The sequence below is a fragment of the Tympanuchus pallidicinctus genome, unplaced genomic scaffold (genome assembly GCF_026119805.1).
Source record: "Tympanuchus pallidicinctus isolate F22 unplaced genomic scaffold, pur_lepc_1.0 scaffold2, whole genome shotgun sequence".
In the NCBI taxonomy this organism is placed as follows: domain Eukaryota; kingdom Metazoa; phylum Chordata; class Aves; order Galliformes; family Phasianidae; genus Tympanuchus; species Tympanuchus pallidicinctus.
This window is the reverse complement of record NW_026294721.1, coordinates 24,229,597-24,256,980: the sequence shown is the minus strand read 5'-3', so window position 1 is coordinate 24,256,980 and position 27,384 is coordinate 24,229,597. Positions and strand designations below refer to the sequence as shown.

At 40.5% G+C, this 27,384-nt stretch overlaps 2 protein-coding genes across 8 annotated transcripts; one reads left to right on the top strand and one right to left on the bottom strand.

Annotated features, from left to right (window-relative positions):
• Positions 1 to 2,851: 2,851 nt before the first annotated feature.
• On the bottom strand, positions 2,852 to 20,554 carry SPATA18 (spermatogenesis associated 18). 7 transcript variants are annotated; one of them, XM_052683373.1, is made up of 13 exons: positions 20,186 to 20,554; positions 18,141 to 18,246; positions 17,919 to 18,034; positions 16,933 to 17,036; positions 13,561 to 13,656; positions 10,139 to 10,273; positions 9,252 to 9,489; positions 8,142 to 8,300; positions 7,445 to 7,620; positions 5,505 to 5,628; positions 5,017 to 5,082; positions 4,757 to 4,806; positions 2,852 to 4,288 (listed from the first exon to the last, which is right to left on the bottom strand). In XM_052683373.1, the coding sequence occupies exons 1-13, from the start codon at positions 20,270 to 20,272 to the stop codon at positions 4,276 to 4,278; spliced, it is 1,470 nt and encodes a 489-aa protein (XP_052539333.1). In that variant the 5' UTR covers positions 20,273 to 20,554; the 3' UTR covers positions 2,852 to 4,275. The 7 variants fall into 7 exon arrangements, with proteins under 7 accessions (XP_052539333.1, XP_052539328.1, XP_052539327.1 ...); XM_052683368.1 differs by lacking the exon at positions 13,561 to 13,656 and having other exon boundaries at positions 20,186 to 20,543; XM_052683367.1 differs by lacking the exon at positions 13,561 to 13,656 and having other exon boundaries at positions 4,761 to 4,806; positions 20,186 to 20,335.
• Positions 20,555 to 21,082: 528 nt separating this feature from the next.
• Positions 21,083 to 27,362, top strand: SGCB (sarcoglycan beta). The gene is made up of 6 exons (XM_052683384.1): positions 21,083 to 21,220; positions 22,215 to 22,424; positions 22,816 to 23,001; positions 23,093 to 23,284; positions 24,487 to 24,618; positions 25,262 to 27,362. The coding sequence occupies exons 1-6, from the start codon at positions 21,197 to 21,199 to the stop codon at positions 25,463 to 25,465; spliced, it is 948 nt and encodes a 315-aa protein (XP_052539344.1). The 5' UTR covers positions 21,083 to 21,196; the 3' UTR covers positions 25,466 to 27,362.
• The last annotated feature ends 22 nt before the right edge of the window (positions 27,363 to 27,384 follow it).

The window sequence follows — 27,384 nt, the reverse complement described above, 5'->3', positions numbered from 1 at the left end:
CCCTTCCAACTCTAAGGATTCTATGATTCTATGGTAGGGGGTTACGGAGCTATCTGATAGACATTGACGAAAAATAGGAATTAAACAGGAGCATGCATTCATAGCAAGTTTCTTCCTGCAAGCTGTGCTCAGTGGATCTGAACACAGCCATGCATGAATCTCAGGCACAGACTGGTGGCTCCACAACACTATTAATTCAGCATTACCAATGAAGCCAAATGTCAGAAAAAATTGGAAGAGATGACCTTCACTTACTGCTTGTACACTCTTGCCAGTGTGACAAAATTTGTACTTATATCTCACAATACAATTATATTACAAGTATTATAAAGTACGAAGAAACTGTTCCAATTATCTCTCTTGTCTTCCTGTTCAAGGCTCTGGGGTTTTCTTGCACTGTTGCACATGCACTGTCAGTTAAACACACACTGCCTAACTGAAAACTCCTGTGGACAATCAGTCACAACTCTAGATAAATTATGCCACCCTGGTTCCAGTGATACCAAGAAAACAGAACACATGCTTATGCTGAACAGATGTCACCATGAGGTCTAGCATCAGACATCCATTTGCAGCAGCACCAATTGAGATCTTCCTCATTTTTATTTTCTTATTCTTATTTTAAAATAAATTCAGAGCTGGTCAGGTGGTCTTAGCATTAAAAAATAAATAAATAAATATTTCAGGCTTGATATTTTATTAGTTCTTCATACTAACTAATTAGCAATACAGTTTCGAGCTACCAGTTTAAAACACACTGTTTATCCAGAATAACTGAAGTCGAAATGTTATTTTGATTGCAGTTAGTCATCCTTGAAATTTTGAAATTTCAGTCTGAGTGAGAAAAACGTATGGTACTAACTGGTATTAATCAATTCAAAATGCTGACATTTAAAGTTTCATACACAATTCATTGCTTTAATGGCTGACGAACTTTAGAAAGTACTTCATTTAAACCACACGGTTTTTAGGTCAAGCAATACACCATACACAGATAGACTGGAAATGAAAATATGCATTGCATTTTTATATAAAAGGCTGGTCCAGCTCTATCTGCACCTGATTATAGTTAGGTAGATTCCTGCCCAAATTATAGTTACCTGTAGAAATCATCAAGCTAATCTTTTGTCAACTGAGTCAGCCATAAAGGATACAAACTGTATGAGAAGTCATAGGGCAAAAAGGTTCCTGTGAACAGAGGGTGATTCTTCCAAATAATAAGTGTTACTCTTGTCCATGCTGTTGTCTGTGTGCATGTATCATCAACACAGAGGTAGACTTTCACCGAAGGTCCTGAAAGTAGTTTACAAAGGTAAGAGTTACGTCTGCTATATGTGTTTTGAGTATATTCCCCTAATTGGAAAGACTGAACTTTCAAATTTTCATTTTCAAATACTTAACATTTCTTTGAGAATTGTCTTTCTGCAGTGTATACATGTATTAGAGAATACAGCTGTATTCTCAAAGTACACCACTCACTTCACTTGTGTCATGCTTTCATCTTCTAAAAGTAAAGAAGCATGGTGGGCTCTCTGTTTGTGCTCAGCCTATTGAGTGAAACAGCTTCCATGTAGATAACACACCTGCAGATCAGCACAAGCCTGATAGCATTGCTTACTTGAAGCTATCAGAAAACTGTTTCCAACATTTCAACCATAAAGCAAACTTTTTTTAGTATAAGTGATCAGTACGCTTCATGACTGAAAGAAATACAGTATAGTCCTAAAACTAAAAATGTTCAGTCTGGCACACACCATTAGAGCTCGAGGCCATAACAAACCAATTTTCAATGCTTTAATATAATGCTAGACTACTTAATGCTGCAGTAAGAAAATCATTGTATAATTCACTCATCAAAAGTGACTCATAAAGGTTACATAAAGATGAAGAACAGTATTTCCAATGGCACTGTTACAGGATGACAATTTTTTCTCATATACACAACTTTTTTAATTGGCCACCTATTAAAATCCATCCTAATAGTATTGTTCCTACTTTGCTCTATTTATGAGTGTAGCATTACTCAGGCTTGCAGATGAGAGAAAAGAAAAAAAAATTCTTATGATTTTTAAAGCTCTTATTAAATTACCAAATAATCAACTTGATATTGATAATCCATTCTTTCATAGGGTCTTACAAGCTTTTACAGCAGTCCTTTTTTACATGCTCTTTCATATTTAATGGTTAATTCGACATAAGTTTTATTGTTATGCATTCTCTGCACTGTTGTCATGTGTATAAAAAGAAGCACAGGAGCTATTCATGTCTAACCTGACACGAAAAGCAATCCTGACTGACCTATGGGTTTAATTGTCTGTAAATAAGCTGTGCAGGCAATAAGTACTGTTGTCTCTTTAAAGGAACATACAGGCTACTGAGTGCAATTCAGTACAGTAACCATTGCTTGTAATTAAGTGCTGCCGTGCAGCAGACTGACTTTCTACTTTACTAAGAATTGTTTGCTCTGAAAAAAAAAAAAAAAAAAAAAAGCATATAAGAACTAGAGCTACTTTCTCTAACAGCTCATCAGCTGCTATTTCACTAGGTTGGTTTTTTTTGTTTTTTTTTGGTTTTTTTTTGAGATTACTAGCTCATCCCCATACATGTGGGACAAGATGAGGTTGTCCGCCAAGCAGCGTTAATCTCACTTTTACAGCCTTTTTCAGGTCTTTGGGAATACTTGTTCCTACTGTGATCATAGGTGTGTGCAAGTCTGGAACTATGCTGCCTCTCATGCTTGTCAGAAAGAAACATGTTCTTGATGTCATCTTAATTTTCTCACAGTTGGAAGAGAAACTTACCTCAATTCAAAATAACACATGCAGATGAAAAAATACACTTTCTTATTTAAAAAAACAAACAAACAAACAAACTTGCATTTCTTTAGCCATTGCTAATAAAAAGGTTTTGAGAAATTCTTCATTTTGTTGCTCAAAATCATACTTGGGATACCTAATTATCCTGTTGCCACACAATCTGCAGGTGCTCAGTTTTTTCCACAGCTGTGGTGGTTTGAATTATGAGATCAGTGCAGAAATATGCAGGTTTGCCTCAAGCCCAGATCCGCAATGGCTCTCAGTAGGCTCTTAGAAGAGGACTCATATCACTTTGCATTTTCTCTTGATTTTCTCAGATAAAGCAAAGCACATAAAATCCACACACCTCTCACTTGTGTCTTCTTCATTCATTCGGGGAAACTCTGTGAATGGTCTTTAATGTATGAGACTTCATTCTGCTCTCACTGGCTCCTAACAGGCCTAATTCCAATGAAAATGTATTTGTTGAACAAGAGTACAGCTGATTTATAACTCATGCGGACCAATGCTAAAGGCTGCCTGAAATCTGTGCCAAAGAGTTTAGTGCCAAGGTCTTAAACCACACAAGAAGCAGTGAGAAGGGGTGTGGATATATGAATCTGTACAAGATCTCTGGAAAGAAATCACAGAATTTGTTCATGTAACATAATTTTAAGTACAAAATAATTTCAGAATCATTTAAAATATTTTTGTTCATGCTATTACAGGAACAGCAATGAACTGTCATGTTCCAGTGCACAGGCTATTGCAACAGGAGGCAGAAATAAAGGATTTTTTTTTTTTCCTTCTAATCGTTTACATGCCCAAAACCACAGAGATAAATCTAGGGAAAGCTGTAGACTTAAATATTGACTGGAATGAAACAGTGAACTTGGTGAATTATGTATCAGAATTACTATGACGAATCTTATATTTCTATGTAAAAACTCAAGACCCCAGACAGTCATCCATGTGACAAAGAAGATATTTAAAAGGATGTGTCTGAGAATTTCACATCTCATTTTCTAAAATTGTAAATAAGCACCAGCTAATTAAATCATTTTCAAGAAACAACTAACATCAACATTCCGTAACATCCACCATCTAAGTTATGCTAAAGATTCTATCAAGATAAAATGAAATATTTGGTATCTAGGGAAACCATTCTACAGTTATTGCATCTGTCTCCATCCATAATTACAGCAAGGGTTCCTCAGTGCTCTGTAACCTTTGCAAAATTGATATAACATATATGGCACTTTTTTTTTTTTAATTGGAAGGGCTGAATTAGTGTCATAATAGGTCATAAATAAGACTTCTAAAGTTATAAAAACACACTGAAAAAAAAGCAACATAATACAGTCCTTTTTGAGTTCACAGCCATTCACATTATTGCGACATTTGAGGTATTCCTTGAAGAGGAAAAGGCACAAGCAATGTTGATGGATGCAGATGTACAAAATCACAGGAACTTATCCAGTTATCTTAATGCCCTGTTGAAGAAAAATACGCATTTCAGCACAGTAATTTTTCCTGTATCTCTATATTCTCTGGGCTTCAAGGTGAGTGCAAATTCATATTGCTTCAACTCCTCCCACATCACCCTCCCCACTTAGCTACCTCTTCAGGTTTGTAAAGGCATGGAGCTAGCCAGCATGTAGATAGATAACTGTCAATCTTGTGCAAGGGGGAACAAGTTTTACTTAATAGAGACTAGGCCAAAGCAAAGGCAACCAGCAAAAAGAAAGCATGTGACAGTGGTCTGAGCAGAGTGAAAAGTAATTTCAGATACAGAAATTTCAGCCCCTTTTCATACACAGAAAAAGGGCTACTCATTTTAAGAACAAGACTTGGACAAATATTTAAGAGTCAAAGACATTCAGCATATTTTTTTCATCTCTTTGCTCAGTCTTCCAGGGGCTTAATGTGAAAATCATAAATCATTAAGAACTAATTCCCACCTACTTGGACTTCCACTTCTCCGTGGTGAAGGACTACGGCTTCGAGATAACTGCAAGACAAACAGAATGGAGAATTCAGGTGTGCTAAAGATCAGTAGCCAAGAAAGGCATCTGGGAACCCACCAACATTTGGAAAATTTGCATACTTTACTCTCTAGTGCAGCTCCAGTGGTTCAAAATCAAATTCAGCAAGTCCCTACTATTTCTGAGTTTAAAATATCTGATGTTTTTTAGACTACCAGCATTCAGTTGAGGCTTACGTGAGACAGAAGAGGACTCACGCTACGGCTGCGATTCCGACTTCTACTTCTGCTCCTGTGAGACCACTACGAGAGAAGAGATTAGCAAACCTCTTTTAAGAGAGTGTTTACAAAAAGCAGACTCTGCAAGCAGACTTGTCATGCTGGGACAAGGTGTGAGGACACAGAACAAATACTAAATACAGTGAATTTTCTTCCTATAAAGAGCTCTGTCAGGAGTAGCACAACTTTTATTCCACGACAAATCTACTAAAGTAAATTGAACAATTCATCTTAAATACACTATGAGAATTTAAATCTTACATTTGACATACACCACTCCAGCCATATAGGGAACAACGTAGAATTCATCTTTTTAAATTTAAAAAAAAAAAAAAAAAAAAAAAAAAAAAAGCTTAAATCCAATTACTTCCCTTAAGATGTTGATTTTAAAATAGAGTTTAAACCTAATGACTTCTCTTAATACACTCCTCAAGGAAAGTACATACCAGAGCTCCTCTTTTTGTGACTGCTTCTCCCTTCACAATCACAACATCATTTTCCATTAGAGCAGGCCACACATGATAGGCCACCAATGCAGCTGTATAATCTGAGTCAACGCTACGATGATACCTGTAGTAATACAGTGTACAAGAAATATCTGTGTTTAAGTGTGATATGATTCTTCAAGTAACCAAGGCTGATAAAAAGCCTTGTATTAGTATAATTCATAAGCATCTTTCTTGACATTATTTGCATATCACAAAAATAAGTTTTGTTCAAGTGAATCCATAAAAGAAATCCATTCACAAACCAGCCTTGGTAGAATAGTTCAAATGTCTGGGAGGCCATGTATTTGTATATCCCCCACAGAAGTCAAGGCCCTTGGGTTCACTGACAGATCAAATCTCCAGAGCAGTTTTTTGACAGTCACATTCATCGAATCTTCCTGAAGTATCTTGTCAAAACGAGACCCTTATAAAGGATATTACAGAAATGTTTGGGATACTAGGATGTAAATTTATTATCAAGATTATGTGACATGAGATTTTACTAATTTTACTAATGAGATCCTCAGATACTGATAATGAAACAGTGACTTTCCTAAAAATTATTTGAAAGGGGTGTATTAACGCAGCAGATATATATTACCTCCCAAACTCTGCAAAATTGTCTGAGTAATAAATGCCTGGTTTTGCATATTCAAACTCAAAACAAATACCAAAAAACTGAAACAGAAAGTAGCAACGCATATATACATTACTAAAGTATATACAATAGCAACTCATATAGAAGAACGTCATAAATAAGCAAGAAATTCTGCTGGAGGAAGACATAAGGTAAAATATGGTTTGTTCAATCCTTTTATAGAATGCCATAGCATATATCTATGCTATATATGTAAATGTATTTATGCCATACATATATCTGTACAGGTAGACAGATAGATGTAGGCGTATGTGTTCATACACATCTCCCACAGCCATACACATTAAGCAGGTGTAGAAAACATGTGAAGACTATTCTCTAGCATTGCTGCCTTCATACTTCAGCCAGTTGCTTTGGATATAAAATAGCTAACTGACCAGTATTTGGACAGTTCTAGTCACGTATGACTTAGTACTCTGTTGAAGGGTTACTTTTGTTTTTATTTCTCTTCTTGGCTTTCAAGATCCTCTCATTTGAGCTCCATTCTAATTTATTTTATTATTAGAAGCCTCTCTATTTCTGCAGCATTTCTTGCTTTCAAGAGCAGCTTTGTTTGAGCTACCAATCCCATTAGTTTTCTTGAAGGCTTGGGAATATCCTGTCAGCCAACATAGCAATCAACCCTAAACTCATGGAAAAAAAAAAAAAAAAAAACGATGTTATGGTGTGTATTTTCTTTAAATAAAAAAAGGTGTTTTCCTTTTTTCTCAGCTCTAAACTAGAAGAGACAGGAGCATATTATAATCCATACATCATATATCAGCCACAGCCTGAAAATCACAGTATAGATGTTGATAGATCTTGGTATCAGCCACCAACTGACAGATGTCAGTAAAAATGACTTACCAAATGGACTAGGGAAAACAGAGCAAAGATGCAGGCATTTTATAAACACTGGACAGAGATAGAGATTAAGCAGAGAAAGGAAGAACAATGATTTTCCTCTGAAAAGATAAATTGAATAAAATTAAGAGATTAAAGCTTATCTTGAAAATTGCTATGCTGATCATTAAAAAATAAGCTATAAATGCTGGCCTATGTCCCAGCATTTCTATATAATTATAAACTTCAAAAACATACAGAATTCACCATAGACCAGGAATATTTGCACCAAGTTAGTGTTTTCATCAATCTTAAACCTTTATATTAGTTAGGAAAGAAATAGACTATGCAATCTGATGGATTTTTTCCATCTTTGATTTTTATAACAAGAGTCTCAATGAAAATAGGGCATTCTTACTTGGTCTCACTGAAGAGCTCACCATCCATACCAAAGGCAATATCAAGAGGAGGCGTGAGTGTCTGCATTGAAAAAGCCACACGGCATAGCTCTCGAATAAAACTGCTGATGACAGCAAAATCAAATTCTGGTGTGGATGAAATCTTTGGGTTGATGCTCATGGAGCGAATCACTTCCTGAAAATAAACACAGAGTAATTAGAGCTCACTACTGCTTTTATTCATGGGAAAGTAAGAAAATCCATCTGAAATATGCGTCTCAGCTTCCCACACTTAAAAATCAATATAAAAGGCTCTCAGAATTGTTATCTTAAGTTATTGCAGAAAATATTAGCTTCATAAAGCTAGAGAAACAGAAATAGAGTTGACATCAGTCTTAAGAGGGAGGATACAGTTTTTCAGTACAGAGCTTAAGAAAAATAATAAAATTCACCTTATATTTATGTGATTCATACAGTAACACTGCATCTAATCAACACTATTACTCTGACAGAGATGTTAGAGTTGTAGGCAAATAAAACAAGAGACGATCAGGCCATAACAATATTATTCTGGAAAATAAACTGCTACAGGACATAAAATCCATGCAATAAACTTCTCTTCCTGCTCCAGGGTACACTGCATTTCTAGTTTACACAGTGAATTTATTAGCTACTGAAATTGATCAACACATCCCTTCCCTGCTGCCCTCGACTTACATTGACGCTGGCTTGAACATCGTACAGATCCTCATGGCGAACTATATAATCCATAACAGTGTCCTCCAGTGACTCGGGCCCTGAGTGCCCTATAGACAGTGTCTTTCTTACACGCATTTTGAACTGCCTGTAGGCCATCTTTGCTGCTTGGAAAGACTCCTGGAAATATATAGAAGGTCCAGTTAAATGCAGGAGATTGCAAGGTCAGATTTTTGTCGGTCTGAAAGGATAACTTTAACCCGGTGTTATAGTTTTAAGGAGGAAGATAAAACATTGCTGTAGAGGTGATGGCTGAAAATACCTCTTCTGGAGGGACTTCTCTGATGAAATCAAATTATGATTTATTTTTCAAAGGTGGGATTGAAAAGCTTCACAGGTAACACTCCAACTTGGCATATAGGATATACAGATACACATATACACACAGTAGAAGTACATTCCAAGACATCAAGTACATAATTTAATAATTGCATTTTGGTGCTACAGTCTAACATGTCAGACAGCAGTACTTCTTGTCTGTTGGGAAGAATGTTTGGGTAAAGACAACTGTGGAAAAAGAAATTGCAGTAAGTTAGATGTGCTTGGGATCACACACATTAAAAGATGCACTGCCTCTCTGACACAGGTATGGACTACGTGAATTTCATTAGACAAGAAAATTAAACACAGAAAAAGGAAAACAAATTTCTTCAGGCTGAGCTCACAGTGAACATGAGGTATGTAGGTAATTTCAAGGGACTCACAAAACTAGAAAAACATATAATTACAGGCTAGAAGGAATCATGACACGAAACATTTTCAGCTCTGTATAATGTAATATTTCCAAAAGTATTCATTTAAATGGAACAGTGATGCTTAGTGCAAGAATCATCTGCCTTTCCAGCCATTCTAAATTTTCTTATGAGTCTCTCTTAGCACATGTACTGCAGATCACTGACCCTGTTCTAATGCAAGGGCAAGACAGAGGTAAAAGGACATTAAACTAAGTTTAATGTAGAAGTGGAAGGGAAGGAAAAGTAAAATGAGAAATTTTCTTTTTTGTACTTCACAAACATAACGTAATCCAATCCAGTCATAGTATTTTATGAAATGAGAAATATTTTTTCTTACCACTGCTGCTGTGTATATTATCCTCTGCACCACCTCCATATCACTGATGTACATCCTCAAAATTCTCTCTGCATCAAAGCGATCTTTAGAATAAATGTCCCCAAAGCGAGCAACCAGGAAGGCGTGCCGTGAAGCATTTGTGCTCCTGGCTCGGCCAGGTGAGCAGCTCCTCAGGGGAAGAGGACTAGGTGACCTGCTCCTCATGCGCCTCGGGGAAGGAGAGCGGCTCCTTGCAATCCTAAGTGAGACACACAACAAAACGTGCAGTCACTTCAGCATCTGCAGATGCCTTGGCCTAGCAGCAGCTTTACATCAATTTAATTATCATCAGGAACACTGAGATTTGAAGGCAAAACAATCAAAGTAAAGCTGCAGCTGATTTAGCATGAAGGCATTTGTGTCAGTGTATTTCATGGGCTAGATCCTAACTGATAAAATAAAACAGTTTCCAAAACTGTATAAAGCTATTCACTTTGTTCTGGCTAAACACACATTGAACTATGAAAACTTCAGAGATATATTTCTCTTCCAGTATCACTGGGAAGCTGTGAAGTTGAACAAATGAGAATAATAATTTCTGCCCCATAAGGTACAGTATGCAAAGAGGACTTAGAAACAACAACAAATCATCTGTTTTTATTCTGTACAGTTGTTTTCAATGAATTTTTTTAAAGCTATTCAATTTGTTATGAGCTCAGGATAACTGTAGAAAATTAAAAGTTAACGCACTAGGAGAAACCAGCTTAAAGCTGGTTTATGTTCCTCTGCAGCCAAAGTACAGAAGTTTAACTTCTGTTCATGCTTCACATTAACATGAGGAGCCACCTCATGCCACCTAACCTTTACAATTTCTCCAATCCTGTGACTTCTTTGAAAAATGGCCCTACCTGCTCTGCAAAACAGACTTCTGGGCATCCAGAATAGAAAGCTCATCCCGCAACATTTCAATCTGCTGCTCACAGTCATTCAGATGATCTAATCTCCTCAGAGAGTCCTCCTCCCGGGCACGGGAAGCCTTCAGACTTAACCACATGGAATAAAGTCAGTCATGAGATGCCCTTCCACCAACAATGCAAATCGTCTATCAATTAACCCTTATCAAACACGAACAGGACAGGAGACTCTTTGTGCTGAAATACAATAAGATTAAAAGATTAAAAAAACAATACTCTTAAGTACACTTTAAAGTGCAAAGGTGCCCTGTGGCAGGAGACAGGATACACTGCGCTATGTTACAGCAGAGATGACTGGCTAACTTCTGGTGTCCTTGAACTACCTTAGATCATGAGGTCGAAGAAAACCATTGGTTTCTTTCTCATATTCTGACTCATCTAGAGTCAGAACTTGAAGGAAATTATAGGAAAGAAAACTGAGCTGACAGTTCTTTTCTCACATCAGGTCCTCAGTTACTTTTCTTCAATTATTCTGCTCAAAAGACATCACTAATGCTGTTATTTGAGTAATACCAGAAGCAAATGATTCCTCTTCCACTCCCCCCCCGCTCCGCAAAGAAGTGTTTCTCAAACATCTGCAAGTTTACAGTCTATTGCTTACTCTTACATAATGTTAGGAAGCATCTCAACACCTCCACTTCCCCTGCTAGCACAAACATCACTCTTGTTTTCCTCTTTCTAAAAAAATACCAATGCTTTCTATTCATTTTGGAGGCATTCAGTTTGTCCTCCCTTCTCTTTACTAATGAGCACTGGTCATATTTTCCACAATCTGAACCTGAATGAAAGTTATTACACCTATCAATTGGCAAGCTTTCTGCTCAGGAGAAGTTGCAGGAAAGCTTTAAGGAGCAGGACTGAGAAGATCACAGGTGATAAGATCAGCAAATCTGTCACAACTGTCCTTTTAACCTGGTTAGAAAAAGCTACAGATAGAGAACAGTGTTTTATATCCACTTTTATTTCCAGTTAAGGCTAGAATCCATTCCTTGATGTTTGAAATTCCACCATTCCACTAGGAAAAAATTCAACAGCCTTGAGAAACTGTCAAGAACTCTTTGGATAAGAGCATCTCACTGCTAACCTCCAGTTTAGAACAATTCAGTAGTTACAAGGACTCCCCATTCCACCACTCCTTTAATTAAGCTTGATTCACACAGAAATTCAAGGCAAGAACAACACACTTATGTATTTTTTTCCACACCCATTTTTTTTCTCTATTTCTTTTTAAGAGTCCTCTCTGACAGAGAAAATACAACCTCCTAAAGTCACTGACTTCAGGTACCATAAAGAACGTTAATAATTATAATCACGTTTATCAAAACTTCTTTCTGCTAACCTACATAATATGTCCTCTACAAAGCAGATGAAGACAGAAAAGCCCTCATGACCTTACTTTCTTCAGCAAGTTGTCTGGCTTCACTCAGTTTGATTATACCTTGGCAAAACTCTAAATATCCGAGGAGTGAACTTCCACTTATAATAATACTAATAGGATTTTGTTCAGTCTGCATATGACAGCAGGTTTTCCACGGGAGACCCTGAAAAACTTCCAATTATATTTAAATATTGATTACTATTTATAAAAACAAAACAAAAAAAAAAAAAACAAAACTATTTTTGTTCATAATGCTGCAGTAAAAAACTAAATCCTGCTATAATGCATATCCCAATATAACAAAGACTTACACTGACTCTGCAAGTTAATTATATTGAGCCTAGAACACATTTGCTCTAGCAGCCCAGGAGAAAGAGGTGTCTGGCAAAAAAAACGATTGAAGTATACAAGACAGATAAACTACAGATAAGATAGATGAGTCCAACAGCTATTCCAAAAAGAAAAAAAGAGTCAAAAGCAAAGGAGAGTCCTGGGAAACTGCTATTTCAGTAAAATAGATAAACAGATAGAGACAGATATATAGATAACAAGACAGAAAAATGGATAAACCTGCCCTGGTGTCGCAGGCAGGTGAAGACTCGGCAAATCTGATTTTACTCAGCTGAAATGGTTACAGTTTTTATAGAATCATTTGAGTTGGAAGGGACCCTTAAAGATCATCTAGTCCAACTCTCCTGCGATTCTGAAAAGATGTTTCAAAGAACACAGAAATTGCTTCAATCGGAAGTTCAGAACCCAGACAAAAGACACAAAGACAGAGTTGTCAACTAAACTGAGCGTGAACATGAACAATAAGCGCATGGAGATTCCAGAAATCCTGAATTCACAAAAAGACAGGAATGTTTTATTGTCTGTCACTAGTACAAATGTCGACACGAATTTCCATGCAGTCTGCATTAAGACCTACACACGGAATTTGTGAGAGGCTTTGTTCTCAACGAATTGCTTTCATCTGGAAAACAGTAGTCAGCTTTCATCTAAGAATTAAAATATTAGTATGAGCTACTTTTCAGCTAAAAAAAAAATCAAAAACAGAAACATTTTATGGGAATGCAAGTCTATCTTCTACGTATCCATTCAAAAAGTTAAAGTCTGAAGTGATGAACACCTACCAGGGAAAGTCCACAGATGAAATCCATTAATTTGCATTATTCCAGAAGCAACGATAGGCATTTAGAATCCCTACTACTCTTCCACATTCTTTTCTGATAATATAACCATTAAAAACAAAAACAAAAACTGGGCTATATTTCATAACAGTGAAGAATTACAACTGCTTCTAGAACTGTAGAACCAGCCACAAAAGAAAATTAGTTTTAAAGGCTACCGCACTTAAGTGGAATGGGAAGTCCCCCCAGTTGCTCTATTACTGATCCAAATTAACTCTCCAGATGTGACCAAGACATTAAGGAACTGTAAAAACTTTTAAAGCAGAGACAGCAACATTACTAATACTCATGTACAGTTCTGTGCAGACAGGCAAAAGGATCTGGAAAACACTCTGAAAGAAAAAGCCTAATAAATAACTTCACCTTAAGGCAGAGAAACCAAAATGTTTTCTATCTAACATATATCCTTACTTTCAAGAGCATCATAGCAGGAAATCCACGTCTGTAGTTCACTACATTCCAAATATAGTTCACTCCTACTAATTTCATCTACAAGACTGAATGCTATCAAGCCGATCATTTCGAAGTAACTTTTCCTCTAACCTAAATAGATTAGAGGAACCTAACCTCTTGAAGCAAGAATAAAGTTTCTTCTCACTTGGGTTGATTTGTGCTACTTCTTCCTAGAAAGCAGAGAAAAAAAGCTCCAGGATGTCAAGACATAGACATATTTTCTCTATAGCATAGGACAGTGTAGTAGAATAAACAGCATCCACTCAGGTAGAAGACGGACAGTCTTTGCATGCTGACTTTCTGTCACAAATGCAGCAAGATTAGATTTTTCTTACGCTGCTCTTAGCTGAATAATTTCATCTGCTGCTGTCAAAAGAGTAGTGGCTGATTTGGTCTTTGTGTCTTCAAGAGCCAACTGGGTTTGTGCCAGACTGCAAGAAAAATTAATAACCTTCATGGCAAAGGCAGAGATTCCACCAGAGAATTTAATATAACTGTTTCAGCAGACCATATCTGTACCAATTTAACATATGAAAACCATCACAGTGGTCTTTGTGCAGGCTATCGGCACACAACATAGTTTATAAAAGTCATATCTAACTAAGCAAAAGAATTATTTTGCTACAACTCATGTTTTTTTCATTAAGGCTCAACCAGTTTTTCATCTATTCCAACAATTTACAGTGCTCAGAATGACTTCACTGTCTGTAAATGGGGTATCATGGGACATGAATTCTTTCTTTTGCATTTGTCTCCTGTTATCAATAACTACACAATAACGACCCGTAGCATCATTCATCCTGAAAGGATAAAAGCACAACTTCTCTTCTGCCTGAAATACCTAGAATTACTTCTTTTGAGCTTTCTGCCTTCCGAAGTCCTGCCTTTGTAAAGCACAGCCAGCCCCTCTCTAACTTGACTGCACAAAGAATCCCAGCCCACAAGGCTGTGAAGAATCTTTGCCACTTCTTACAGAACAAGCCTAAACCTGCCTTGTTTTGTCTGCAAACTGCCACATGCTCAATCTCTGTAGTGAATAAATTTCCTTGTATTTCTCAACTTGACCATCCAACACTTCTCCCCAGCTCAGCAAATAAAGTCTATCCACACAGGAGCATAGGATGAAGTGCTTCATGCTTAAATCAACCTTTATATACACAGAACTTCATATGTACATAGAACCACAGAATAGCTGAGGTTGGCAGGGAGCTCTGCAGCTTGACTGGTCCAACCCATGCTAAGTTAAGGACACACAGAGCATGCTGCCCTTTTGAAGGTCTCCAAGGAGACCACAACAGTGCTCAATTGCCTGCACAGTGAAGAAATGCTTCCTGATGTTTAGAGGAAAACTTCTCTGCTTCAGTTTGTGCCCACTGCCTCTTGTCTCCTCCTCCAACACCCAGCACCACTGAGAAGAGAGTGGCTCCATTTTCTTTACACTCTCCCCTCAGGTATTTATTTATATACATTTGTAGTATCCATTAATCATACAACTAAGTCAAGCTCCAAACCCCTGCCATGGGCAGGTTGCCTCCTAGCAGATTAGGCTGCCCAAGGCCCCATCCAACCTGGTCTTGAATGCCTCCAGAGATGGGATTCCACAGTTTCTCCGGGCAGCCAGCACTAGTGCCTCACCACTTTAATTTCCCACTGCTCTTCTCAATGGTCAGAAATATCAACACATGACAACTCCTTTGCTTATTAAATCTTCCAGGCTGGAATTATTTTCGCAAGATTACCTAATTCTGGCAAATTTGTTGGACAAGGGGATTGAATGCAACTTCAGTAAATTTGCAGATGACACCAAGTTGGGAGGAAGTGTGGATCTGCATGAGAGGAGGGAAGCCCAACAGAGGGATTGGCTGAGGCCAATGAGGTGAAGTTCAACAAGACCAAATGCTGGGTCACAACAACCCCATGCAATGCTGCATGCTTGGGAAACTGAAAAGCAGAAAAGGATCTTCTGTGTTAATTGACAGCCAGCTAAACACGAGCAGTGTGCCCAGATGCCGAAAGAGGCCAACAGCATCCTGGCTTGTATCAGAAATAGCACAGCCAGCAGGAGCCTGAAGGATCATCCCTCTGTGTTCAGCACTGGAGAGGCCGCATTTCAAGGACTGCGTTCAGTTTTGGGCCCCTCACTACAAGAAAGACATTGAGGCCCTGGAGATCCAGAGAAGGGCAAGGAAGCCGTGAAGCATTCAGAGCACAAGTCTTACAGGGAGTGGCTAAGGGAACCAGGATTGTTTGCAGTGGAGGAGGCTCAGGGGAGACCTGACCTCTCTACAATGACATGAAAGGAGATTGTGGCAAGGTGGGGGTTGGCTGCTTCTCCCACATAACAGTCACAGGATGGGATAACAGACATAATGGCTTTAAGTTGTGCCAGGGGAGGTTCAGGTTGGATAGTAAGAAAAATTTCTTCTCTGAAAGAGCAGTAATGCATTGGAACAGGCTGCCCAGGGAGGTGGTAGAGTTACCATCCCTGGAGGTTTTCAAGAAAGGCATAGATGCAGCACTGAGGGACACACCTTAGTGAGCATACAGTGATGGGTGGACAGTTGGACTAGATGATCTTAGAGGTCTTTTCCAACCTTAATGATTCTAAAGAATGCAAGAATAAAATAACCCTTTCTTCCAGATGTTGTGCAATCTTTGTTTCACCTCTACACTTCTGATACTTAATATATACTGACTGTAAGACAGTCTTTCTGTTGCCTTATCTTCTTTCCAAGGGGATGCACAGATCTTTAACTCAGAAATGAGAGACTTCCTTGATAGTCAAAAATCAAAATGTCTGCATTTATCCAAAATCCAGATACTTGGGGAGTAGCAGGCATCTGCCAGACTAGGATACATGATGAAATATTCTTTCTACTAAACCGCTTTTTCAATTCTAGCTTATGCAGTTCTCAGACCTGAGAACTTGATGTTCTTAGAATTTCTTAATAAAAGCATTAACTTACACCCCTTTTTGTATTAACCAAATGATCAATGATTTTGTGATCCTGTGATTGTGAACATTCATTTTTCTCACACTAAATAGAATACAGTGGAAAATATCTGCCACTTGGAGTGGCCTCAGAAATGTTCTTGGAAGTGGCACAAACTAGACCAACTTGTTCATGAAGCAGACAAATATTTTGCAACTACAGTGCTCCATAAAATGTGCTTCATGCAATCCAAAAACTGTTCAGTCCCATTGGACTATGTGAAAATCTGCCTTTCTTCTTTCATCTTGCCATAACGGCTTTAGATCTTAGAAAGCCATGTACTAATTACATATTAATTATGATACGCTCTACATCCTTCAATAATGATTGCACTGAAGCTACTTTATTTTTTATCAATGTTTGCTCAGCCTGTAAAAGTCTATGAACTATAATTTAAATGAGATGGTTATGGTCTATACAAGACTCTTGTCTTGAGTACTGCCGTGTTTGCCAACACTTCTTCCAGAAGCAAAACCTATCAGGTCAATCGAGGAATCTAAGTATGACTGTATCACCTGTAGCCCACTTTGAACACAAATGGCATATTTTGAAACACTGATTTTAAGCCAGAAATGAACAATTTTACAAATCTCCCAGTATTTAAGTATCACTAGAAAAAAGTACTGAAGGAAAAAAAAAAAAAAAAAAAAACAGGGAGGAGAGGGGGAAGAGCAGGATTCTTATGGGGAGTTAACTCCCAGTTAATTCCCCTACTCTTGTTGCACATGGTCAAGTTCCAGACGAGTTGATGTCAGTTCTTCCTGCAGCTCCTGCAGCTGAAAAGTCTGCCTCAGTTGTCTCTCTTTCTCAATTGAATCCTACAGTGAAACAAAATAACAGTTTCAACATTCTACCTTACAGAATCCTTCAGTAATTTAGCAATCTTAGCAAGCGTGTTTCCAAAAACTTCAGCAAAGTCCATAGAATCATAGACTTGCTCAGGTTGGAAAGGACCTTAAAGATCATCTAGTCCAACCACAGCCTAACCATACTAACCATAATAACCATAACTAACAACCCTCTGCTAAATCATGTCCCTGAGCACCATATCCAAACAGATTTTAAACGCATGCAGGGATGGTGACTGAACCACCTCCCTGGGGAGCTTGTTCCAGTGCTTATCAACCCTTTCTGTAAAGAAGTTTTTCCTGATATCCAACCTAAACTTACCCTGGTGCAACTTAAGACCATTTCCCCTCGTCCTGTCACCAGTGAGAAGAGACCAAACCCACTCTTGCTGTAAGCACCTTTCAGATACTGGAAGAGCAATAAAGTCTCCCCTCAGCTGCTTTTCCCCAGACTAAACAGCCCCAGTTCCTTCAGTTGCTCCTCGTGGGACATATTCTCCAAGCCTTAACCATTTTAAGGTAACTGAAAGAGTTTTGACTGACTATGCCATCAACAAGAATAGATTTGTGAATTCATGCACACGAAATAGAAGAAATACTCACTAAAACAAGTCAGGTAACCGTTATATTTCAAGAAAGCTGCACGTACAGCAGCGTGCCATGTTTTTAACAACCGATAGATGTGCCTTATGGTACTAAACTGGTAACTGCACAGCAGGCTTTTCTTCAAACTCTGAATGTCACGTGCAGTTGTTACCATGAGCAAAAAACAACATATTTCATTCAGCAAAATGAGAGAGAGAGGCTATTATTCCCTTAAAAAAGTCCCTTAAAAATAGACTTCCTACCTACCTGATTCAAGGAGAGGCTAGTTTCAAAAAGCCTTCCTGAAGTAGCATGGGAAAACCAAGTCCCTAACCACGGCAGGAGACGAGTTTTTATTGTCTCTACACCTGCATAATGCCCACCTGGGAAAATACAAGCATTAGGAAACTGTGAGACACACAGAGAGGCAGAGCTTAAAGAGATGGCACATGTGAAATGTGCCAGTAATAAGGCAAGGCATTGATTTACCATCTTGAGATGTCTCATTGAGGATTGTGAAGAGCTGCCCTTGAATCATAGATGTCATTTCTATTAATTCACAGCACTGGTTCAGATTTTGATCACAGGAATTGATCTGTAAATTAATTGGTATTAATAGACCTGCCTAGAATTTCTTGCTTAGAATGATTCCTGTTGTGATCATGACAGGAAAGGGTTGGCTCTTTATGTGACTTTATTATTATTTCCACAGCTATTTCTTACTGCACCCTTCAGAATAACCATCTTCAGAATGATCATGTTGCTAATAAACACACGGGCTACACATCAGGATTCCATGGCCCCATTAAGTCACCACCAGACAAAACTAACTCCTTTCCCCAGTGACAAACAAGCTGCAACCATAAATAAAAGAATATAAAGATGCATTCAAATCTTCTAAGAGTTTTTTGTTGTTGTTGTTGAGTTTTTTGGTTGTTGTTTTGTTTTGTTTTACATAGTACATTGTGAGACTGTTGGATGAATAAAAATTAATTCAAAGTACAAATTTATGTATTAGTGGAAGTAACACAAAGAAGGCTTTTCTTAAAACAACAACAACAAATAAAACTTTATCAACAACCACAAGAGCTCTTTGTAGTTTCACCTGATTTAAGAGTTATCAGCTGAAACAAGCAATACTCAAGTCTGGGCAAACCCCAGCATTAAGCTAGAAAACAACAGAACAGTAAAATTAAATAACTTTCAACAAATACAATTCCCAAAAGGAAATTATGGAGCTCAACTTCTCAGGACACTCCTGCACCTGCCAGGAAAAAACCACATCCTTTGTACCCACTTCCTTCATCTTTACTTGTAACACAGCTATCATCTTCACCTTGCATTGACCACCAGGTCCTTATGCTTCCATGGCTCCACGTAGTTGGTAGGAGCTGTGAAAACAGGAATGACCCTCACCTGTCCATAGTCGCCTCAAGCAGCAGGTTTCCTCTGTCCTCAAGAAGTACAGTCTCACCCTGCTAACATTCACCAGAACACCACTGCAAATTGCATTTTTCCAGCTCATTACACTGACATGACACCCACAGTGCTCCCATCTGCCAGCTCTGCTCCTCGCAGCAGAGAGCTGCTCGTCTCCATCTCCAGGACCTGTGGACTGCACTCACCCATCTCCTGTGCTGTTGAGCAGCCCCAAGGCCTGCTGCCAGCACTCACATGCAATGTATAAGGTGAGTGCTCCTGTTCCTCCTGGTGCCCCATGCTCTGCAAACATTTACCAGCCTCCTTCAAACTACTCCTTAGGATTGCCCTCGGCCAGGAATCCTGCACAAAGGCTGTAACCCTGCATACAACAAGGCATGCACAAAAGGGTCGCATCTCGGCTCAAGACCTTCACCCACCGGTCACAGCAGCAGGCTGAGGGCAGCCGCAGTGCCCTGAGACACAGGAGTGAGGATGTGGCCATCGTCACTGCTGAGAATATTTACAACTTCCAAGCCTCAGTTCCCTCCATCGCCACACCTTCCCCTCGACGTAACCCTTCCTGTCCTGCTCACACGGTTTCACCCCCTCCACCTCCTGCCCTCTTCTCTCTTCACACAGCCCTGCTGCTGCCTTGCAGGCGAATCCTCCTCCTCCTCCATCCCCTCCCGCCCGCCTCCAGCTTTCTCTTCCCCGTGCAGTTCTCTGCCCCCAGGCCCCTGCGCAGCACTCCCCGAGCACCCTCTGCCCTTCCCTTGGCCGCTGTTTCGCCCCGTGCCTCCTACCACCTGCGCAGCAGAACTCTCTTTGACTTTGTCTCGGTTACTGCAGCGCGCAGATCCCTTCCAGCTTTCCACCCTCGCCACAAGCACAGGAAAACTAACAACGTTGCAGCTGTGCACGCCAGGAGGCAGCAGTGTGTACACGTGCGCGTCCCAAAGCGGCGCTCAGAGGACAGCTGCGATCACCGCGGAATCACAACTCGGCGGGCTCCGGGCAACCGCCGCCTCCCGACGCCCCTGCGGCCCCATGGCCGCGCTGCCCGCGGACCTCGGGGAGAGGCAGCCGATATGGGTTTCCGCGGCTCTCCGCACCTCATAGTCCTTAGACCAGCTCTCTAATTTCTCTTGCATTAGCCGGCAGCTCTCGGCTTTGACAAGCTTCTTCAAGCTGCCAGCCATGCTCGTGGGCAGCTCTCTCACGGGTGGGCGCGTGACCGGGACGGGCTACTGCGGTCTCGTTGTCCTGTCCTGTCCCGTCCACCCGCGAGCCCTCCGATGGTAGCACGGCAGGAGCTGATGCCTCCCGCCGGGGCTCACGGCTGTGGGCGGCGCCACGGCGCCGCTGCCTTTATAGCCGCGATTATAACGTAGGCCGGCCGCGGCGGGTGCCAGGACGACGCAAGCAGGGCGCGCTCTGCTTGTGGCAACGGGGCGGCCACCCCGCGGCGCCATTGCCCTCCCCGGCCGGGCCCGGCCCAGCGCGGCGGGGAGCGCAGGGGCATGCGGTGCGTCCGCCAGGTGGCGCCATAACACTTCTATGCCGTCTGCAGTCGCCCTCGCTGCTGCTGCCTGCCCGGGGCGAGCGGTCGCCCCGCTGCGACGGGCTTGAGGAGGAGGCGGCGATGGAGCAGGAGCGATGTCTCACCGCGCCCCTCGTTTTCATTTCCTAGCGTGGAATAAACAAATAAATAAATAAATAAATACCCCTGTGGCTTAACGCAGAGAAATCCTTGAGTTATTTGCGAAGGGACCTGTGGCTGGGAACGCTCACATATGCGCTATTGAGGGGCTGCTCGCCACGTGCGTGGATAAGCTCCTTATTCCAACAGCCTTTTGCCAGCCTCGAACGCTTCACTGCGGGAAAACCGCTCCGCAACGCGCGGTCACCGCGGGGCCGGTCCCCGCCTGACGTCAGGGCCGTGCGAGTGTGGCGATGGGCTCGGGGACGCGCGTGAGGGTCACGGCGCTGATCCGCAGCGCAGGGCGCCGGGAAGTCGGTCGGCGCCCCTGCGGAGAGCGGCGGGCCGTCGGCGGGCAGCCCCGCCGCCTCTCTCCGGCAGGGGGAGTGCGGAGCTGCCGCAGCAGCGGCGGCACCCGAGGAAGATGGCGGCGGCCGCCTCCGAGCAGGTCAGTGCGCGGGGCGCGGCGCGGGACGGCCGGGCGGGGGGCGCGGCTTTCGCGGTGAGGGTCCGAGCCGCGCTCGGGACGGGGATCCCGGCGGCCAACAGATGTCCCCCTCCGAACATCTGGGGTCGGCGGGAGGCTGACTGCGCGCCGTGGTCGTAACAGCAGCCGGAGTGCCGTGCACGGGCCTGGGGGGGGGCGAGGGGGAGAGCGAGAGGGGAGAGTGCGTTTGGGAAGCGGGGTGTTCTGACGTGCTGGCACGGAGCCGCGGCGGCGCTGCGCGAGTGGGAATGAGACGCTGCTGGGTGGCGGAGCGGCCCGTTATCCGCGCCGTATAAATAGAGCTGCGCCTGAGTCACCGCGCTCGGCTCGGGGCGTGCAGGAGCGCGGGGCGAGCTCGGCTGGCTTCGGCACGTCAGACTGTGCGCAGGTCAGGCGCCTTTCTCGGTACCGTTTCCTGCTCGGCTCCAAAAGAAAACAGAAGGCGTCTTCGCCCCCCGCATCGGTACATCCGCGTGCAGGTACAGGAGCGCACCGCGCAGCTCCGGGATCCAGCCGAACGCACCTTGTGCCGTCAAAAGACTGAACCCCTTTTTGGACCTTTGCACAGCGACCTGAGTCATTCAGTTAAGGTGGAACAAAGCAGTGTACAAAGCTATGGAAATAGCCAGGAAAATCAAGCTTTTTTTCCCTATGAATGTCTATGAGAGTTTCTGATATGCATTAATAGGACTGTTTGCAGGGAAGCACCTTGCAATCCAATCACTGTCAAACAGTAAGTTACAGCCAGCCAGGCCCATTCCCCCTAACAGGTTGGCTGGCAGTGGCTTTATACTGTAAGTACAGAGTGGAGGGCTGTAATAAAACATAATCAACCCTGGGTGGAATATAATATATTCCAATGATCAGTTGTGTATTTTTTTGCATACGTAGACGTGTATCACTTTGGTGGATTTATACACACCTCGCAACAGCTAACCCGTGTTTTGTATCATAGCAAAGTTCCAATGGGCCAGTGAAGAAATCTATGCGTGAGAAGGCTGTAGAACGCAGGAACGTCAATAAGGAGCACAACAGTAACTTCAAAGCTGGGTACATTCCAATTGATGAAGACCGACTCCATAAGACAGGCTTACGTGGCAGGAAAGGCAATTTGGCCATCTGTGTGATCGTCCTTCTTTTTATTTTGGCTGTCATCAATCTGATTGTGAGTATAATAGTTAGGCTGTAAGCAATGTTAGGATGTGTTTTGTTTTGACTGTTTATTAGAGAAAGAATACTTGTACTCCAGTATGGCTGAGAAGGACATAAAAAGTACTGAGGGAGGCACATAATTTTTTCCCTCTCCTTTTTGCTCCTTTGTACTCTGAGCAGAATTAGACAGAAGAATCCTTCCAGTTCAGTCATCCGTATTTCACTGGCACAGGCCCAGCATGAGCCCACAGGAGCAGGAGCCTTGATGCTCTTTCTCCCTTCCAGAAACTCCGCGGCAGAAAATACACGGAATGTTATTAGTGCAGTACAGATGTATCCAGGATTCACTGTTAAGCTACCTGTAATATTGAAGTCATGTCTGACAAGGCGTGTTTCTCTTTCAGATTACACTTGTTATCTGGGCAGTGATTCGAATCGGCCCCAATGGCTGTGACAGCATGGAGTTCCACGAGAGCGGCTTACTGCGGTTTAAACAAGTTTCTGACATGGGGGTGATACATCCGCTGTATAAAAGCACTGTAGGGGGCAGACGGAATGAAGATCTGGTGATCACTGGAAATAATCAGCCTGTAAGTTATATCCTGAGCTGGAATGACACTCGGGTTATTAATAAACGTAATGTTTGAAACGTCATTAACTTAAAGACTCTTGCTTCTGAAGATTGTATTTCAGCAAGGAACAACCAAGCTTAGTGTGGAAAAAGACAAAACTTCCATCACCAGTGATATTGGCATGGAATTTGTTGACCCCCGGACACAAAATACTCTGTTCAGCACAGACTATGAAACTCATGAGTTTCATCTGCCAAATGGAGTTAAAATCTTGAACGTACAAAAGGCCTCTACAGAGAGGGTATGTCTTCTTCAACTTCTAAAAAATTAACTTCCTTAAGTACTCTCTGTAAAGCTAATTACAGAATTGTCTTAGTTGGAGAATACGGAAGAAATTTATTAATTTCATTTTCCAGATCTAGAAATGTGACTGAATATAGCTAAAATTGGCAGCTCTGAAAACCAAACGCGTCCTAAAAATTAGAATAGAAATGAAAACTGACATTATTAAGCAAGTGTAACATCTGGAATACCATGCTGGCTCCATCATCAGGATTAGGAAGCCCTGCGTGACTTTGTGTTAAGCATCTACATACATTAGCTTGTACGTGGAGAGCTGTTTCAGAAATAAAATTCCTATGAAAAGCTTTTCTTTTTTTAGTAACAACTTTCAACGTCGTGCATCGCTTTCGTTCTATTGGTGATAAATGTCAGTACAATCAGAATTTCAAAGAAGCATAGAGAACAATCATGACAGTATGAGTTTTATTAGTTCATGGCTTCCAGGTTGAACATGTTCTTAGTTTGGTTTCTACATTAAATATACTTTATTTATCAGAGAATCAAAAACCTGTATATTTTTGTATGCATAATGTCAGTCTTCATGTCAGACTGAAATTTCTTTCTTGCATATCAGTCATAAGAAAGGTTTTCCAAACACAGTACTGCACACAGTTCTGTTATGAAACACTTAACAGAGTGGTGTCAGTGGATTTATTGAGGGTTGCATGTGTCTCAGGACCAAGAAAAGACAGTGGTTTTCATTTTCTCCCTTATGTTTTCTCTGCTGGCTAGCAATTAAAAAGTGTGCAGCAGGGAGAAAAATAACAAGTAGAACTTTAAATATGTCAGAGCAACAGGTTAAATAAGAACAGAGGAACAAGTTTACATAATTAGTCCTTACATGGAAGGCTGCACTTGCTTGCAGCATTGATTTTGTATCCCATGCAACTGTCAGGTGAGTTATTTTTATCACAATCGAGTGATACACAGACAAACTATGTTACATACCTTCCAAAATTAAGTAAGCCATGCAAATGTAAATGTAGAAGATAACAAACAGGCAAAATCTTCATAGTTATAATGGGAGAAGGGCACAAAACACGTTGAAGTTTTTTTATTAAATTATTGAGCAATGTTTTCAAGATTATTAAAGTTACTCAGATGAACGCAAGTGGCACATTTTCATTGATCTGTAATATTTGTGTTTGTGTACGTTTTTAGATTACTAGCAATGCAACCAGTGACCTAAACATAAAGGTTGATGGCCGTGCTATTGTCCGTGGAAATGAAGGCGTTTTCATCACAGGCAAGACCATTGAGTTTCGAATGGGGGGCAACATGGAGCTTAAAGCAGTAAGTATTTCACAACAGCATTTTCTGAATGTCTTTCTTTCAAGTTGAAGCTGATTAATTCTTTTTGTTTTGTATCGATTCAAATTTTGTATAAAATAATAATTAATAAAAGTTTGGTTGCAGTCAGCATATTTAATTGGATTTTTTTAAAGGTAGATTATTATTACGCTTTTAATTTGCGGCTTAGCAGTGTTCAGGTAATGCTGTTTTAATACTGTAAGACACTAAAATCCCATGAAGAGGTTCAAGGTAAGCTATTGTTTTTTTGCACTGAAATGAACACCAAAAGGAATACATGTTCTTTTCCTGAACCTTTACTGTGGACGGCGACCTTCAACAGAAGCACAGAGACTAAAATTAGTCCATTTCATTTATTTTTAATTCACTGCCTTTGCTTATAGGTCTGTGAAGAATTGTCTAGCATGTTACCACTGCTTTCTAAGTACTGATCTACCACTAGAATAGCAAAGTACCACGGCCGTAATGGAGAAACTGATGGGTGTTATTCATTAATTTAAACAATGAAACCATCTTATGTGTTATGTTATATTCTGTAGATTTCTACAACCTTCCTAGCAACATAATTTGTAGTTAAACTAGCTTGTCCTTCCTAAAAATTCTTTTTTTCCTTCCCTTTTGAAAGGAAAACAGCATTATCCTGAATGGAACTGTGATGGTCAGCCCGTCGCGACTGCCGAGCTCTTCTTACGGGGAGCAGTTTAACAACGGCAACTGGCTGCGATTCAAGCTGTGTATGTGTGCGGATGGAACACTGTTCAAGGTGCAAGTGACAGGTCACAACATGGGTTGTCAGACCTCTGTCAATCCCTGTGGAGCCACACACTGAAACGCAAAGCGCTACCAGAAGAGTTCTCTTATGTGTTTACAAGTATTTGTATGAAGTAACTGCATGCCTTCAAGGATTTCTGTTTCTACAAGAGTTTATACTAACATTTATTACATAATATTTTTAAGCACAGGCTGTTACATTCAGCAGTTTAACGCCATCGTCGTGCTAGCCATAATAGCGACACCGATTCAGCGAGCTTTCAGTTTATGTGCATACTGAAATGCCTTCCTGAATTGGGATCAGCAGAATGTGTTTAAAGAACTGAAATATAACTGTAAGCAGCAGTGTCTTAAGGTCAGGTCACCTTTTTTTTTCCTGTGAATTGTCAGTATTCAATTCTGAAGTTAAAGTGAAGTCTGCAATTCTTTGTGATGGTATTGGATCCCGTGACAGCAGAGTAACCACAGGTTTATCTGAATTTGTCAACAGTGAAACTACATCTATGGTGAGCTGGGGCCTTATAAATAAATTACTGTAGCCTTAGAACTGCTTTTGTAGAGGGATGGTGTTCTGTGCTAAAAAGAGATCAGCTCATTATCCTCATTCTTCCTCCGTGTACTTTTCTTCTGTTTGAAATAGGTTTGCTGTGTGTTTCGTTTTACAGTAGCATCAAGTAATCTAAATAGAGGAGGCCACAGTAGTGACTTTGCAAGTCATTTTGTGACAAGTTTTTTTAGATAAGCACATATTTATCTCCCTAAAAGTTGTGCAGAAATTAAATGTTAACTTCAGAATTGGGCATTTGTTACGGGAATATGAATTACCTACCTTTGTTTTATAGCTCTCAAAGTACGCTGAATTCCAAAAGACAAATCAGCTCCTGCTGCCATTGAATTACATTAAATATTATGGGAAATACAAACATAAAGTATGTTTTGCATACTGACTTCATGAACTTCATAGTTTAACTACATTTAATATGTATTAATCATACTGAAAACATGCATGTTTGTGGCACTAAGCAGTTCCCAATGAGGATGTTTCACCTGAGGAGATAAAACTGTTACATTTTTAGATCTTGCACTCACTTGATAATGGCACAGTTTGTCACTTTATTTACACATATATATATATGTGTATAATGCATAGTTATATGTACATTTTAGAATGCTGCTTATATTCATATATATTACACAAATATGCATATACATGCAAATACTGACATACATAACTGACATTAATACTGGTGTGTGTATTTATATATAAATATAAGCAGCAGTGTTCTCAAAGCTGAAATTATAGAACTTGGTAAATTACAGATACTGCCTTGGTCACGTAGAATACACATGGAGAGCACTTTATAGCTCTTCTCTGCTTGATATCATGCCTACGTTCCAGGATTGGATTCCAGACCTATAATTATCAGGAATTCTTATACTACACACAGCATAGCTGAGAGACGTGTCACAAAGGTACTCTTAAATCATAGTCTGGAGAATTGATTTTGAATTGTGGATTTTTAGTCAAAATGTAGCAAAACCAGTCATATAAATGCCCAGTGATATGAGTTACTGTCTTGCTGGCCACTATTTATGCTTTGGTAAAGTATTTTGTTGCCTTCATTACAGTTTGAGAAATGTTGACATCGCATACCCCGTGTTGTGCAGTTATTTGTTGTTTACCTTCTAACTGCCTGAAGTACATTTTTCTATGCTTATTTAAAACACTGTGTGGCACACTGTTTATTTCAGTCCCACAGAGTCACTTGAAATGCCGTGTTCTACATGCTTCTGTGTAAGATACCTACTGGGGACACCAAAGCAACGCACTTGTGGTGAATTCTCAGCATCTGTAAAAGTGGTGGTTACTTCAGTAGCTGGAAGACAGTTGCATTTCTAATTTTTGTTTTTAAATGAAATTTGTTTTTAAATGAAAAAATAAATTTTAAGACTCAGCTGTGGTTTAGAGTTATTTGT

Excerpts from the sequence above, each read along its gene's own strand:
- SPATA18 (XM_052683373.1), bottom strand. The coding sequence starts at position 20,272 with ATGGCTGGCAGCTTGAAGAAGCTTGTCAAAGCCGAGAGCTGCCGGCTA. Across the intron at positions 7,621-8,141 it reads ATGTTCAAGCCAGCGTCAAT|GAAGTGATTCGCTCCATGAG; the intron begins GTAAGTCGAGGG and ends GTTTATTTTCAG. Across the intron at positions 4,807-5,016 it reads TGAGTCCTCTTCTGTCTCAC|TTATCTCGAAGCCGTAGTCC; the intron begins GTAAGCCTCAAC and ends TTTGTCTTGCAG.
- SGCB (XM_052683384.1), top strand. The coding sequence starts at position 21,197 with ATGGCGGCGGCCGCCTCCGAGCAG. Across the intron at positions 23,002-23,092 it reads TCACTGGAAATAATCAGCCT|ATTGTATTTCAGCAAGGAAC; the intron begins GTAAGTTATATC and ends TTGCTTCTGAAG. Across the intron at positions 23,285-24,486 it reads AAAAGGCCTCTACAGAGAGG|ATTACTAGCAATGCAACCAG; the intron begins GTATGTCTTCTT and ends GTACGTTTTTAG.